The following is a 17,868-nucleotide window of genomic DNA, read 5'->3' as shown; positions in this document are numbered from 1 at the left end:
ATGTAATGTAGTAACATTTATAATAACATGTAATATATACATGATGTAAGTATATATGTAATGTAGTAACATGGCTGTCAAAGTGTCCCAACTTGTCGGATTATAATCTCAGCCATCTACTATCCAGGTGAGATGCATAATTTATGATCAAGAATAACTTTACAGGGAGTAGGGAAGCGAGGAAGCAGCAGACCACTCGATGATGTAAACATAGGCACACAGGAAGTGATCACGGCGCCGCTATAAATATTCTGTCTGCGTTAGCACTTATAATAACAATGTCACAAATACTTGTTCATATTCAAGTCACCAAATGTAAATGGAGTATTGTTGGCGCTTTTTGAATGGTTATTTATCGGATTTTATGGGCGGAATAGTGAAACTCCTATTGGCTCCGCTGTAAGCAGACTTTTATTTATGTTTATTTAATATTTAGAATACATTAAAACATGCAGTTCTACTATAAAATGGCACTTTTAACGTGCATGCATTAATAAAAATACAAATAACAGAACCCATGCACCTCTCATGTGGAAACTATGTTTGCGTACTGCAGTCTGGATTTCATCAATTTTAATTATTTATGAATTATTAATTAATTCAAGCAACATAATATGAATACAATTTTTTTTCTAATCAATCGATTAATTATTGAAGCCGTAATTATTTTGTTCGAAAAGACAATATGACAATAATTTAACCGAATTACATTTTCTTAAATCTAATTATATATTTTAGATAATAACAAAAATGTCTATTATTTATAAAACAATCTTTCCTTCCTTCATACTTCCTTCAAACCAGCAGTTTGGAATTTACGCCAACAGTACATACGTTTTCCCCACTGGTGACATCAGCACATATGTCCATATATGGTCGAGATTTACCCAAAGTGCTTTGCGCTACTCCGCGCCGTCGTCAATAAGCTCCTTCTTTTTCACTATCCTCTCGTTGTGGGGCAGACTGGCTCGTACAAGCACATGCATCCTCTGCTGTTGCCATTTCTAATACAATGTAGCTTATAGTTCGAACTTGTATCTGTCAGTAGACTGGTGCTCAGAAAAGGGTCTGTAAAACGTAATCTGTATTTTGTAGAGAGCTTTACTATACCCAAAGCTTTTTACAGTATACCGTATTTGCTTGAATTAGTGCCGGGGCGGTAATTAATTTAAAACCTCTTCTCACTCCGGCGCTTACCAAAGGCATGCGGTAAATTTAGGCCTGCACTTATAAATTTGTGTGTGATGTAAGGATACCATCATGAAAAGCACATTTACCGCATTTTTCGGAGTATAAGTCGCACCGGAGTATAAGTCGCACCTGCCGAAAATGCATAATAAAGAAGGAAAAAAACATATATAAGTCGCACTGGAGCCCGGCCAAACTATGAAAAAAAACTGCGACTTATAGTCCGAAAAATACGGTAATTAAAAAAACGTTATTATGGTGTTACATTTACTTATAAATGAAGTCCATGCGCAGCTCCTTCTGAACAAATGCATCGATAACTTGTTTATAGAAGTCTTCCTTATCTTTCTTCAGTTTTAAAAGTCTCTCTGTCTCGATGGAGATCTTCCTTTAATTATTACCTCCTGCTTCGATTGAAAGTCCAGTTTAGAAAGTTGTTTTATTTTCATGTTAAAAGTGCAAGCGAGAGGGAAAAAATAAACGATCGCTGCTAACTGTTGCTGCTTGTTGTCACTTCTTCTGCAGCCGAGTAGTCGCAAGAAGGATCACTAGCGCCCTCTACCACCAGGAGGCGGGAGTCATTTAATGACTCATATTTGACACACGCAGCTACGGTATATTAATAAAACATAGCTGCTTACAGTTCTTTTTAGCATATTCAATAGCTTGGACCTTAAATCCTACTGAATAGCTCTTTATCTTCTTCCCTTTATGCGATTTTAAATGACTGAAATCAGCCTCCTTCATTTTGAAAATGATGACAGGTGAAGTGTCACTCGTGACGTGACGAGTTTGACCCGGTGGAAATTCTAGACATGCGCTAATAAAAATAATATTTTGCGAAACGAATTTGACCCAGCGGTAATGCTAAGCATGCGCTAATTATTTTGCGAAACGAGTTTGACCCGGCGGTAATTCTCAGCAGGCGCATACTATATACCCGGCGGCAATTCAAGGAAATACGGTAGGCCACATTCACACACTGATTGCAAGTCTAAAAATCAGCGATTTATTTTTCTGATGAAGAACGGGATACTTAATTATTAACCATCCATGTTTTTTTGGGCTTCTGGTGTCAATCATTCCATAGTATTGTTGTGAGAGTAGTCTAGTTTTGATACTAGTGTTCATAGCCACGTCGCATTTAGATCCTTCGATGTGGGCTCTTCCGATCATTGTGAAGAAGAAAGTTAATTAATTCTGAATTAAAAAAAAAAACATGTACATAGTTTGATACGACTTTTAACAAGTGTAATCTTCTTATAAACGAATTCTGCTACCTCGATGGTTCTATTATTTTTTGTTTGTGTGGCATCCCCCAAGACTAAAAGGATCCTGTTGTGTCGATGCAACATTTTGACCAAAGAACCACCATTACATGTTATGTAGACCACAAGGAAGTATTTTAAATCATAGTATGACCCCTTTTAAGATGTCACATTATTTTTTGGAAGGTAAAAATATGTAATTTTTAGTTTTAAAAAAGAAAAGAAAATGACAATTATTGTCAATGAGAATACATGTAATGCATATATATATATATATATATATATATATATATATATATATATATATATATACGCATTACATGCATTCTCATTGACAATTTTTGTCAATGAGAATGCATGTAATGCATATATATATATATATATATATATGCATTACATGCATATATATATATACACATATATATGTTTATATATATATATATATATATGTATGTATGTATGTGTATATATATATATATATACATACATATATATATATATATATATATATATATGCATTACATGCATTCTCATTGACAAAAATTGTCAATGAGAATGCATGTAATGCATATATATATACACATACATACATACGTACGTATGTATGTATGTATGTATGTATGTATATATATATATATTCTCATTGACAATAATTGTCATTTTCTTTTCTTTTTTAAAACTAAAAATTACTTATTTTTACCTTCCAAAAAATACGTTTAATTTTTTTATTTATATATATATATATATATATATATATATATATATATATATATATATATATATAAAATAAAAAATTAAACATATATTTTATATTAATATATATTTATATTAATTAAAAAAAATGTGTGTTTTATTATTATATATATATATATATATATATATATATATATATATATATATATATATATATATATATATATATATATATAATTAAAATGTAACAAATGTTTTGGAAGGTAAAAATATGTAATTTTTAGTAAAAAGAAAGAAAGAAAATGACAATTAATGTAAATGAGAATGCATATATATCAAGTATATGTATATATACACATTTGATGTATATAAATAATATATATACAATTTATTAATAAAAAAATGAAATCTTTTTGGAAGGTAAAAATATGTATTAATTAAAATAAAATAAGACAATTATTGTCAATGAGAATATATGAGTCCAAGCATCTCAAAGTAAGAGGAGGGGATGCATATTTTATATATATTCATATATATATATATATATATATATATATATATGAATATATATATATATATACATATATATATATATATGAATATATATAAAATATGCATCCCCTCCTCTTACTTTGAGATGCTTGGACTCACAATTTAGTTTATGGCTGAGACCCTCATCCTTTACTGCTCCCTGAGTGGGGTTGTTGTGGGAAGTGCGGCGGGTCGAGGGAAGTGCTCCCCTGCTGTGGGATCCCCGCTGCTGGCCATTTGTCCTTGGTAGCAGAATAGCAGGAAGTCCTGACTTTGACAGCTTTGTAGTTTCACATGCCGTGCGGCGGAAACGAGTTCAAGCCGGCGACGCCACCCTCTCTCCTCTCCGGGCAGAGACGTTGTCACGTTGTTAGCAACACACACCTGTCGACAACACAGGGGCGTGACGAGGAAACTGACAAAGATGTCTGCTTCCTCAGTGGTTATTTACAATCGAATGAAATATGTTTTTAATATACAAAACCCAAAACCAGTGAAGTTGGCACGTTGTGTTAATTGTAAATAACAACAAAATTTGCAAATCCTTTTCAACCTGGATCCATCAGGCGGTACTGCATCAAAAAGTGACATCAGTGTGTAAATGATATCACCACATGGGCTCAGGAATACTTCAGAAAACCAATATCAGTCGCTACATCTGTAAGTGCAAGCCAAAACTCTACTATGCAGAGCGAAAGCCATTTATCAACAACACCCAAAAACGCTGCCGGCTTCGCTGGGCCCGAGTTCGCCTAAGATGGACTGATGCAAAGTGGAAAAGTGTTGTGATCTGACGAGTCCACATTTCAAATTGTTTTTGGAAACTGTGGACGTCATGTCTTCCGGGACAAAGAGGAAAAGAACCATCCAGACTGTTCTAGGCGCAAAGTTGAAAAGCCAGCATCTGTGATGGTATGGGGGTGTATTAGTGCCCAAGGCATGGCTCACTTACACATCTGTGAAGGCACCATTAATGCTGAAAGGTACATACAGGTTTTTGAGCAACATATGTTGTCATCCAAGGAACGTTATTATGGACGCCCCTGCTTATTTCGGCAAGACGATGCCAAGCCTAGTGTTACAACAGCGTGGCTTCATAGTAAAAGAGTGCGGGTAACCAACTTCACTGGTTTTGTACATTTTAAACGTGTTTCAAACTAAATCGTTAGTGACAAATAGCCAAACAGTAAAGCTCCGGCCACCTTTTAATGCTCATGTAAGAATCTAAATTTGATCTACATTTGCAGGAAAACACACATTTCAATGTCCACAAAACTTCTGAGTGCCAATACTTTTGTACAGCGTTACCGCAGTTAACTTATTTTTACACTTGCATGACAGTGATGTTTACTTAAACCTGGTCTACAGTGTACTATGTTTTATGGTGGCAACAGCTTGACCCTGTAACAGACTAATTCTATTTACTTTCCAAAACTGTTCTTTGGGATTTCGGTCAATTGCCATTCGTAAGTAACACATTGCGAAAAAACAAACCAAAAAATAAAAGCCAAAGACAACGACAAACCACAAGAATAGCATTTCTATTCTCACAAAATCTGGAGATAATGGCTTTTTTACGCTGCAATTTGACTCTGGAAAAGATTAGTTTTAATTCTAGTGAGTTAAAATGTGAAATCCTATTCATCATACTTTACTTTCATCTAAAAAACAAAAAAAATTTTTACAGGGTGGCGACTTTTTATTTTATTTTGTAGTAATAGTGACTTCCTCCCGGTCAACTTCCTTTAGTTTTTACTTTATCGCACTGCGCATGTAAGTGACGTCGGGGCCACATTGGGGCCTGTATGCGTTTACACTGGAGTCTGATTAAAAAGGGACCTGGAGTACATAAACATTAGCAACACTAACATAGCTATGTTAGCTACATGCTAACATTACGCTCACATTTTTAATAGCATGAATACATTTAAATAATAATTCAATTATTCTCCTTTTGAGTAAAAATAAAAAATCCTTTGTTACATTGAAAAGGGAACACAAACATTGAGCGACATGCTAACATTAAACTCACAATTTAATGGCATGCTAGGTTAGCAAATTAGCTGAAGAGAAAAAATTCTAACTTATATTTCCAACAGATAGCAAGCAAAGATAATAATATTTCCATTATTTTACTGTGAGTAAACATATTAAACCCTGTAAAATTAAAAAGGACTGAAGGAAACAAACGTTAGCAACACTAGCATAGCTATGTGAGCTACATGCTAAGTTAGCCAACTGGCTGAAAAAAAAACAGAACGATCAATTACATCCCCTATTTCATCAGTAGTTGGCAAATGTGAATACTATTTCCATCATTTATAAATAAAAGGGAAAAGAGAACACAAATTTAAGTAAAACTAGCATAGCTATGTTAGCTACCTGCTAACATTACGCTCACATTTTAATAGCATGCTGAGTTAGCCTATTGACTGAAGAAAAACAAAATAATTACATCATACATGGATCCACGTACGTGTTTTTTTGTCCAAAAATAAATACGGAGGACATGACCTCGGTGTCACGGCTCCAAACTGAGAAGTTATCTACCAACACCAAACATATGATCTAAATCGGGGCACAGATGGGATTTTTGAACTGGGGGGTTCATTCGATTTCAAATTCTCAAATGCAAATCAAAAAACAAATTTTGGGCCATTGTTTCCATTTTTATTTCTCAAAACAAACTATTTCATAACACTCTTTTTAAACCGACAACAGGACTCCTGCTGAACAGAGATGTTAGCGTTATGCTAAAGACGTGCTAAATGCGAAAGAAAAGCTAAAATACTGCTTCCGGTTCAATTTGTCATCACACAGATGCTTTTTTTTGCATTTTGGATAAATATGAATTGGATTTTTGTGTTTATCTGGAAAATCAAATTTCATGGCAATATTTTACTGACCTCTTTTGTTTTGTTTTTTTCAAATCTGCCATATATACCGTATTTTTCGGACTATAAGTCGCAGTTATTTCATGGTTTGGGTGCGACTTATACTCAGGAGCGACTTATGTGTGAAATTATTAACACATTACCGTAAAATATCAAATAATATTATTTAGCTCATTCCCGTAAGAGACTATACCAGGGGTCGGCAACCCGCGGCTCTAGAGCCGCATGCGGCTCTTTAGCGCCGCCCTAGTGGCTCTCTGTAGCTTTTTAAAAAATGTATGAAAAATGGAAAAAGAAAAGAAAAAATCTATTTTTTGTTTTAATATGGTTTCTGTAGGAGGACAAACATGACACAAGCCTCCCTAATTGTTACAAAGCACACTGTTTATATTAAACATGCTTCACTGATTCGAGTATTTGGCGAGCGCCGTTTTGTCCTACTAATTTTGGCGGTCTTTGAACTCACCATAGTTTGTTTACATGTATAACTTTCTCCGACTTTCTAGGACATGTTTTATGCCACTTCTTTTTCTGTCTCATTTTGTCCACAAAACCTTTAACGTAGTGCATGAAAGGTGAGTTTTGTTGATGTTATTGACTTGTGTGGAGTGCTAATCAGACATATTTGGTCACTGCATGACTGCAAGCTAATCGATGCTAACATGCTATTTAGGATAGCTATATGTACATATTGCATCATTATGCCTCATTTATAGCTATATTCGAGGTCATTTAGTTTCCTTTAAGTCTTCTTGATTCAATTTATATCTCATGACATGTATGTAATACGGCTTTAAATTTTTTGCGGCTCCAGACAGATTTCTTTTTGTATTTTTGGTCCAATATGGCTCTTTCAACATTTTGGGTTGCCGACCCCTGGACTAGACGTATAAGATTTCATGGGATTTAGCGATTAGGAGTGACTTAGAGTTAGACTTCCTTTTTATTGTCATTCAAATTTGAACTTTACAGCACAGATAAGAACGAAATTTCGTTACATAAGCTCATGGTAGTGCAGGATAAAAAAGCAATAATGTACATATATAAATAAATAAATATATATAAATAATATATAAATATAAAATAAATAAATATATATAAATAAATAAATAGATTATTGTACAGATAAATATATTGCACTTTTTCACATGCGTCCACGTTTATGGATGTATGTTATATTGTCTTTTTTATTCCAGCGAGTTAATCCATTTTGGGGGGAGTTGAGGGGATAATTTAATTATGATGCGTTCAAGAGATCATAATTGACAGATAATAAGACAGATTGTTTGGTAAACGTATAGCATGTTCTATATGTTATAGTTATTTGAATGACTCTCACCATAATATGTTACGTTAACACATACTTGCCAACCTTGAGACCTCCGATTTCGGGAGGTGGGGGGCGTGGGGCGTGGTCGGGGGTGGGGCGGGGGCGTGGTTAAGAGGGGAGGAGTATATTGACAGCTAGAATTCACCATTCTACATCCTGAAAATATGCAAACAAAACTGTGTTTAGATAATTGATACTTCAAACTTGCATAAATAAATCTTAAGGAATTTAACATAACTTGGTTTCTGAGAGCTTCAAAATGTAATGAATAAAATGCTAAAGTTGTTGATAAACAAGCAATTATTTTAATAAATAAATATGGTCATTTTAAATGAATTATTATGATCATTTAAAATTAATTATTTCAAATATGTTTGTTTTGATGTATAATTCTATGGCTGGATGTAATAAGGAGTCAGAAAAAATACAAATAAAAACACAATTAATTTTGATGTTTTTAGCAAAATATAGTACATTTTTTTATTTTTTTTTATTAATAGGTATATTTATTTTTAGGTAAGATAAACTTAATAATACTATTTATCTCTCGTCTGGATGATTTAGTTCTTGTCACCCTGTTGTCCTCCCGTCGTGAAAAAAGGCTGTCCTCACTCAGGTCTGCATGGAGCTGGAGGGGGCGTGGCCTCCAGCTCCGGCTGAAAAGCGGGAGATTTTCGGGAGAATATTTGTCCCGGGAGGTTTTCGGGAAAGGCGCTGAATTTCGGGAGTCTCCCGGAAAATTCGGGAGGGTTGGCAAGTATGCGTTAACATACCAGGCACCTTCTCAGTTGGTTATTTATGCCTCATATAACGTACACTTATTCAGCCTGTTGTTCACTATTCTTTATTTATTTTAAATTGCCTTTCAAATGTCTATTTTTGGTGTTGGCTTTTATCGAATAAATTTCCCCCAAAAATGCGACTTATATATGTTTTTTTCCTTCTTTATTATGCATTCTTGGCCGGTGCGACTTATACTCAGAAAAATACGGTAGTAAAAATCGAAAAAAACGGCCCTAAGTTTGTTTTTTGATTTGTGTTTTAGAATGAACGGAAAGAAGGTGCAAGGACCAAGTTATTTCAACTCACCTAATTATTTTCAAGTCTGTGGCATGTGTTTGGTTTCAGTATATGATTAGAACTGTAATGTCAACAAAACATGTGGAACTAGCCTCTGTTGAATTAGCCCAAGTTATAAAGTGATTGAATGTGCTTTGATCTCTCCTTGTCCACAAACAGCATGTTGTCGGATTACATGATTATCAATGAACTGAATTATTCACTATTCCCCCGTAGTAGTGGTAGTAGTTGTTACAGTGTGACTGCCATAAACATACTTGCCAACCCTCCCGATGTGGGGCATCACAACAAAAGTAGACATAATAATGTGTTAATTCCACGACTCTATATATCGGTATCGGTAATTAAGAGTTGGACAATATCGGAATATCGGCAAAAAAGCCATTATGGGACATCTCTAGTTTGAATTCATATCCAACAATTGCGAGAATGACTTGACTTTTTACGGCTGCTGACTTTAATTTTTTAATGTTTTCTACTGGTGGTGTGCCTCGGGATTTTTTTCGATGAAAAAAAATGAAAAAGGTTGAAAAACTCTGCGTTAGAACGTCGCTCGAGAGGACATTTTGCACAATGGCGGACGTGGAAAAAAAACCAAAAAAAAACCCCCGCTTCCCGTCTGCGATGCCGACACTTTCCGCATCTCGCCGACAGAAGCGATCCATCGAGCGTGTCTGTGCACACATTCCGCTATGAAAGGAACAACCCACTCCCCGCCGCCCGTTTCACTTCCTGTGGAGAGAGCGAGCGAGCGAGAGAGAGAGAGAGAGTGGGCCAGGTTGAACCGCAAGCATACTTCTGGCTTGAGCTGTTGTTCCTCCTCGTGTGTGTTTTTCCTCTCCTCCTCACGCCGCCACATTTGCACACACACACACACACACACACACACTTCTATTCATCATCCTCCCGGCACATGGTCCGGCTCAAACAGGCCCCTCCCTCCCCGCGCTCCTCGCCACGACATTGAGTCCAATGTGGACACATCTGGGGGGGGTCATGACTAAGAAGTGTGTCTACCGTTGCAGCGATGGACAGCGCCATCACCCTGTGGCAGTTCCTGCTGCAGCTGCTGCTGGACCAGAGCCACAAGCACCTCATCTGCTGGACGTCCACGGACGGCGAGTTCAAGCTCCTCAAGTCGGAGGAGGTGGCCAAGCTGTGGGGGCTGCGCAAGAACAAGACCAACATGAACTACGACAAGCTGAGCCGAGCCCTGCGCTACTACTACGACAAGGTACTCGCCTCTACCGTCTTCTTCTTCTTCTTCTTCTGCTTTTGGCGCCACTTCCTCTTAGCGTGTTGCAATGCTGTGTTTCTACTCTTTCTTGATGGGGAGAGCGCCGTTCACGTCAATGCAAAATTGCAAGTAGAAACGGCGAGCGTTCACAGGAAGTCCAGAAATGGTTTGACTGCTGGAAAACAAATATGCACACTCGGCATTAGTCTGAATGTTTGATGCACAACAAGCCTGTCGTCCATCAAAAATGTATGTACAGTGATGCTGAGACCAACTATTGCAAATCCTTTTCAACTTATAATCAATTGAATAGACTGCAAAGACAAGATATTTAATGTTCACACTGAGAAACTTCTTTTTTTTTTTTTTTTGCAAATAGTCATTAACTTAGAATTTAATGGCAGCAACACATTGGAAAAAAGTTGTCAAAGGGGCATTTTTACTACTGTGTTACATGGCCTTTCCTTTTAACAACACTCAGTAAACGTTTGGGAACTGAGGAGACACATTTTTGAAGCTTGATGTACAGCTTAAGTTGTTCAACAGTCCGGGGGTCTCCGTTGTGGTTTTTAGGCTTCATAATGCGCCACACATTTTCAATGGGAGACAGGTCTGGACTACAGACAGGCCAGTCTAGTACCTGCACTCTTTTACTATGAAGCCACGTTGATGTAACACGTGGCTTGGCATTGTCTTGCTGAAATAAGCAGGGGCGTCCATGATAACGTTGCTTGGATGGCAACATATGTTGCTCCAAAACCTGTATGTACCTTTCAGCATTAATGGTGCCTTCACAGATGTGTAAGTTACCCATGCCTTGGGCACTAATACACCCCCATACCATCACAGATGCTGGCTTTTCAACTTTTCCCCTATAACAGTCCGGATGGTTCTTTTCCCCTTTGACGTCCACAGTTTCCAAAAACAATTTGAAATGTGGACTCGTCAGACCACAGAACACTTTTCCACTTTGCATCAGTCCATCTTAGATGAGCTCGGGCCCAGCGGAGCCGGCGGCGTTTCCGGGTGTTGTTGATAAATGGCTTTCGCTTTGCATAGTAGAGTTTTAACTTGCACTTACAGATGTAGCGACCAACTTTAGTTACGGACAGTCGTTTTCTGAAGTGTTCCTGAGCCCATGTGGTGATATCCTTTACACACCGATGTCGCTTTTTGATGCAGTACCGCCTGAGGGATCGAAGATCCGTAATATCATCGCTTACGTGCAGTGATTTCTCCAGATCCTCTGAACCTTTTGATGATATTACGGACCATAGATGGTGAAATCCCTAAATTCCTTGCAATTGCTGGTTGAGAAATGTTGTTCTTAAACAATTTGCTCACGCATTTGTTGACAAAGTGGTGACCCTCGCCCCATCCTTGTTTGTGAACGACTGAGCATTTCATGGAAGCTGCTTTTACACCCAATCATGGCATCCACCTGTTCCCAATTAGCATGTTCACCTGTGGGATGTTCCAAATAAGTGTTTGATGAGCATTTCTCAACTTTCTCAGTCTTTTTTGCCACTTGTGCAAGCTTTTTTGAAACATGTTGCAGGCCTCAAATTCCAAATGAGCTAATATTTGCAAAAAATAACAACGTTTCTCCGTTGGAACATTAAATATCTTATATTTGCAGTCTATTCAATTGAATATAAGTTGAAAAGGATTTGCAAATCATTGTATTCTGTTTTTATTTACCATTTACACAAAGTGCCAACTTCACTGGCTTTGTAGAATGCTCAGACGTGTCTGCATCAACAGTTTAAAGGCTGAGAGGCAGCGCAAATACGTCAAAAAGTGTGATGCTGGGAAACAAGCGCTCACAATATTTCTATTGTGCGTCAAAACTGATGGTGAAGCTGTAGGGGAAAAAAAGATAAATGGCGTCAACAGATGTGTGTGAATGCTGAGATACGAGCATTCACACCAATGCTTTTTGTGCGTCAAAAATGCTGAAAGACAAGAAATTTGCCCTCATGCTGTGATGCTGAGAAACGAGCATTTGCACTAATAATGCCAAGGAGCACCAAGAACTGTGGTTGTGGAGAGAGACAAACGTTCACATGAATTACAATAAGGATGAATAACTTCTCTTGTTAATGCCGAGAGATGAGCATTCACAATCATCAATGTGTGAATGTGGCATGATGAGCGCTTACATGAATGCTGTTAAAGGGGAACTGCACTTTTTTTTCGGAATTTTGCCTTTTGTTTACAATCATTATGAGAGACAAGAAAACACATCTTTTTTTTTGGATTTTAAAGGCGGCTAATGAGTCACCGTTGTAGCCTTCCATCAATGTTTTATATACACACTGCAAGTATATATATAATGTAGGAACAGACACATTCATAACAATATGCAATATGTACAATATACACACTGCAAGTATATATATATATATATATATATATATATATATATATATATATATATATGTATATATATATATATACATACATATATATATATATATATACATACATATATATATATATACATATATATATGTATGTATATATGTATGTATATATGTATGTATATATATATGTATATATATATGTATGTATGTATATACATATATACATGTGTATATATATATATATATATACTGTTGTAACAGACACCTTCATAACAATATGTAATATATTTTATATACACACTGCAAGTATATATATAATGTAGTAACAGAAACCTTCATAACAATATATATGTACAATATACACACTGCAAGTATATATATAATGTAGTAACAGACACCTTCATAACAATATGTAATATGTACAATATACACACTGCAAGTATATATATAATGTAGTAACAGACACCTTCATAACGATATGTAATATGTATAATATACACACTGCAAGTATACTGTATATATAATGTAGTAACAGACACTTTCATAACAATATGTAATGTGTACAATATACACACTGCAAGTATATATATATAATGTAGTAACAGACACCTTCATAACGATATGTAATATGTATAATATACACACTGCAAGTATACTGTATATATAATGTAGTAACAGACACTTTCATAACAATATGTAATATGTACAATATACACACTGCAAGTATATATATAATGTAGTAACAGACACCTTCATAACGATATGTAATATGTATAATATACACACTGCAAGTATACTGTATATATAATGTAGTAACAGACACTTTCATAACAATATGTAATGTGTACAATATACACACTGCAAGTATATATATATAATGTAGTAACAGACACCTTCATAACAATATGTAATATATTTTATATACCGTATTTTTCGCAGTATAAGTCGCACCGGCCGAAAATGCATAATAAAGAAGGAAAAAACATATATAAGTCGCACTGGAGTATAAGTCGCATTTTTGGGGGAAATGTATTTGATAAAAGCCAACACCAAGAATAGACATTTGAAAGGCTCTTTAAAATAAATAAAGAATAGTGAACAACAGGCTGAATAAGTGTACGTTATATGAGGCATAAATAACCAACTGGTATGTTAACGTAACATATTATGGTAAGAGTCATTCAAATAACTATAACATATAGAACATGCTATACGTTTACCAAACAATCTGTCACTCCTAATCGCTAAATCCCATGAAATCTTATACGTCTAGTCTCTTACGTGAATGAGATAAATAATATTATTTGATATTTTACGCTAATGTGTTAATAATTTCACACATAAGTCGCTCCTGAGTATAAGTCGCACCCCCGGCCAAACTATGAAAAAAACTGCGACTTATAGTCCGAAAAATACGGTACTTTGTTTACGTGTTTCAAATATTGGTAAAAGAGAAAATAAATTTTCTTGAAAAGTGAAACATTTGTTATCCTGGCATTAATAGTACTGTGATTCTGTATGGTACCCATCCTTAGTTAAAACTAATATATTTTTTTACAAAAACAAAATCTGGTTTAGTGTTCCTGAGGATGACATTTTCATACAGCATGATTATAAAACATTATTACCGTATTTTTCGGACTATAAGTCGCAGTTTTTTTCATAGTTTGGCCGGGGGTGCGACTTATACTCAGGAGCGACTTATGTGTGAAATTATTAACACATTAGCGTAAAATATCAAATAATATTATTTAGCTCATTCACGTAAGAGACTAGACCAGGGGTCGGCAACCTTTACCACTCAAAGAGCCATTTTGACCCGTTTTACAAATTAAAGAAAACAATGGGAGCCACAAAACTCTTTTGAAATTTAAAATGAAATAACATTGCATATAAAGTTTTTTTTTTGCTTTGTGCTATGTATAAACAAACTATTATGGGTTACATTTATGAAATCAATGAACGACTGCAGAGAAAATGAAATAAAATTTCTGCACGCAACAAAACATTTTTAACTCCCATGAATTGATTTACGCGGACCCCCGACTTAAACAAGTTGAAAAACGTATTCGGGTGTTACCATTTAGTGGTCAATTGTACGGAATATGTACTGTACTGTGCAATCTACTAATAATTAGCCCGGAAGGGTTTGAGCTGCAAGGGATTCTGGGTATTTGTTCTGTCGTGTTTATGTTGTGTTACGGTGCGGATGTTCTCCCAAAATGTGTTGTTCATTCTTGTTTGGTGTGGGTTCACAGTGTGGCGCATATTTGTAACAGTGTTAAAGTTGTTTATATCGCCACCCTCAGTGTGACCTGTATGAGTGTTGATCAAGTATGCCTTGCAGTCATTTACCTGTGTATGCAGAAGCCGCATACAACTTTAGACTAACGCAGTTAGGATGGTGAAAAAGCGGACGCGACGACAGGTCGTAGAGGACGCTAAAGGCAGAGCCATCACGGCACGGCCTCAATATCGTTGTACGGGTGAAAATCTGAGAATGGTTGCCCCGGGAGATGCACTGAAATTCAGGAGTCTCCCGGAAAAATCGTGAGGGTTGGCAGATATGCAGCTGAGCCGCATCAGACTGATCAAAGAGCCGCATGCGGCTCCGGAGCCGCGGGTTGCTGACCCCTGGACTAGACGTATAAGATTTCATGGGATTTAGCGATTAGGAGTGACAGATTGTTTGGTAAACGTATAGCATGTTCTATATGAAAAATACGGTACTTGTCTCTCCCAAATTTCAAAACTTGTGTAAATAAAGTGAGTAAAAGTGATGTCTTCTACCTGACAGAACATCATCAAGAAGGTGATCGGCCAGAAGTTTGTCTACAAGTTTGTCTCCTTCCCCGAGATCCTGAAGATGGACCCCCAGATGGTGGAGATGGGCTTGGCTTCCGGAAGGTTCCCCCTGCAGGAAGGAGAGGCCCCCGAGCTGGACGTGGAGGAGGAAGAGGAGGAGGAAGACGGGGAGGAGGTGCAGAGGAGGACGCTGGCTGTGTTGGGGATGCAGCAGAACCGAAACGACTACCTCCGCTCGGGGCTGTACTCGTCCTTCAGCATCGCCTCCCTCCACAACCAGCCCGAGCTGCTGCGGGCGCTGCGGTGCGAGCGCCAGGAGGAGCCGCGCTCCGTGATCCGATTCGGCGCCAACGACGGGAGCTCGCCCACTGACGCCTACATCTCCGCCGCCAGAGCGCCCATGCGGCCTCCTCGCTCCCCCGCCTCCCCGAACAAGCAGGCGGGCCAAAGATGGAGCTCCGCCGTCCATCATGATGACGACGATGAGGAGGAAGAGGCGTCGGAGGAGGAGGAGGAGGACTCTGAGCAGGGTGCCCAGCCCCTTAACCTCTCCTCCGGGCACCGGGAGCGAGCCCGCCATGCTCCTGAAAAGAGGAGCAGCACCAGTGGCGGTGGAGGAGGAAGAAGCAGCAGCTCCTCCTCTTCTAGTTGTAGTAACCATGGAGACGGACTCCCGCCTAAAAACAAAAAACCCAAAGCTCTGGAGATCTCCGCCCCGTCCCTGTTATTGGCGGGGAGCGACATCGGCTCCATCGCCCTCAACAGTCCGGCGCTGCCCTCTGGATCGCTCACTCCCGCCTTCTTCACCGCACAGGTGAGCGGACACTCACAATTGAGCGGGTACTTTCTGAGACAGTCATTAGAGATAACACTAATTATTTTTAAATGCGTTATATTAGACTGACCATACGTCCTCTTTTCACTGGACATGTCCTCTTTTGCGGAGCTTCTTAAATGCCTCAAATGTCCGGCATTTTGAGTTAGGGTTGCGTGTATTTTCAATGTACGTTCAGGGTTAAGAAGGGGTTAAAAACAAAACTAATTGTGAAGGTGTGCGTAGCAGCATTGGTGAGGGAGGGGCAGAGACAGAGAGAGAGAGAGAGTTATGATAAACGCGCATGCGTCGCCAGGATCTGCTTTTTATCCATTGTTTTATCTGATTTTTTTTTAAAATTATCTATAGCAGGGGTGTCGAAAGTGTGCCATTTGCGGCCCACAACTAATGTTTTAAAGGCCCACGGCACATTCTAAAAATACTATTAAAATAAACAAAAACATAACAAAAGTGACATAAAAAAACTTAAAGGTGAAATGTAATTTACAAAAAAGTTGCAATGTTGACTAATAAAACAAAGCTGTTTTTTTTTTTTCTTTAAAACTGTCATTGTTTTTGCGGTAACATTTTAAAAGTGGGGGGGACAAAACGCCCAAAATTCATGGAATTTTGTTGAATTACATTCAGTATTTGTCACTCGGGATGTAACAATAAACAATATTAATGATAAACCGCTGTAAATTAAACCGTGTTTAACACTTTAATAAACTAACAAACCGATGACACTGCTCATTTAATGGAGAAGCAAGCTTAAATGTTAGCATGACTACAAGAGACTTTCAGGTCTTTCCCCATTTAGAACCAACATACCCCAATATAAACTTGTATTAATTATTATTATTATTAATTATTGTCTGCGCAAGTAAGTTATTTAATCGTTTACATCGAACCTACAATCGATCTATACTCGAAGGAATAACAGGAAGTGAACTCACGTCACGGCACGTAAACCGGAAGTGAAACGCCCAATATCCGTGTTTCATTAAAAAAAAAAAAAACTTTTACCTTTACACATTAAAACTTAAGAAGATGAACATAATTAAACACAAGATGGGAAGTAAATGCAGACAACCCTCATCTTTCTTTATTGTTGTCGTTTGACATCATGTTTGTTCCGAATGATGCGTTCAATGCAGCGATTTGAAGTGGAAGGAAAAATAAAAAATAAAAATTGCCAAAAAGTCTAAAAGGAATTTTGTGTAAATATATTCAAAAGTATTTTGTTTCCTCACTCCCCTCTTAGTTAATAGTGGCCATGATTAGAAGTAATAATAGACAATATTCACCTTCCTCCATTGTTGTCGTTTGGCAGCATGGAGCAGTCCGAAGATGCGTTCAATGCAGCAAGTTTTTTTGCGGTAACATTTTAAAGTGGGGGGGACGCCCAAAGTTCAGGGAATTTTGGGGAAATATATTCAGTATTGGTCACTCGGGATGTAACAATAAACAATATTAATGATAAACCGCGGTAAGTTAAACCGTGTTTAACACTTTAATAAACTAACAAACCGATGACACTGCTCATTTAATGGAGAAGCAAGCTAGCTAGCTTAAATGTTAGCATGACTACAAGAGACTTTCAGGTCTTTCCCCATTTAGAACCAACATACCCCAATATAAACTTGTATTAATTATTATTAT

General features: G+C 37.2%; 1 protein-coding gene across 1 annotated transcript in view; it reads left to right on the top strand.

Moving 5' to 3' along the window:
- elk3 (ETS transcription factor ELK3) overlaps positions 1 to 17,868 on the top strand; it is a 35,689-nt gene that overhangs the window by 2,931 nt on the left and 14,890 nt on the right. The window contains exons 2-3 of the mRNA XM_061924610.1: positions 10,010 to 10,218; positions 15,385 to 16,206. Of these exons, the coding sequence (XP_061780594.1) occupies positions 10,012 to 10,218; positions 15,385 to 16,206 (1,029 nt within the window). The 5' untranslated portion in view covers positions 10,010 to 10,011. The remainder of the gene's footprint in view (positions 1 to 10,009; positions 10,219 to 15,384; positions 16,207 to 17,868) is intronic.

Source organism: Nerophis lumbriciformis, linkage group LG29 (assembly GCF_033978685.3).
Source record: "Nerophis lumbriciformis linkage group LG29, RoL_Nlum_v2.1, whole genome shotgun sequence".
Lineage (NCBI taxonomy): Eukaryota > Metazoa > Chordata > Actinopteri > Syngnathiformes > Syngnathidae > Nerophis > Nerophis lumbriciformis.
The sequence above is the reverse complement of the archived record's forward strand: the minus strand, read 5'-3'. Positions and strand labels throughout refer to the sequence as shown.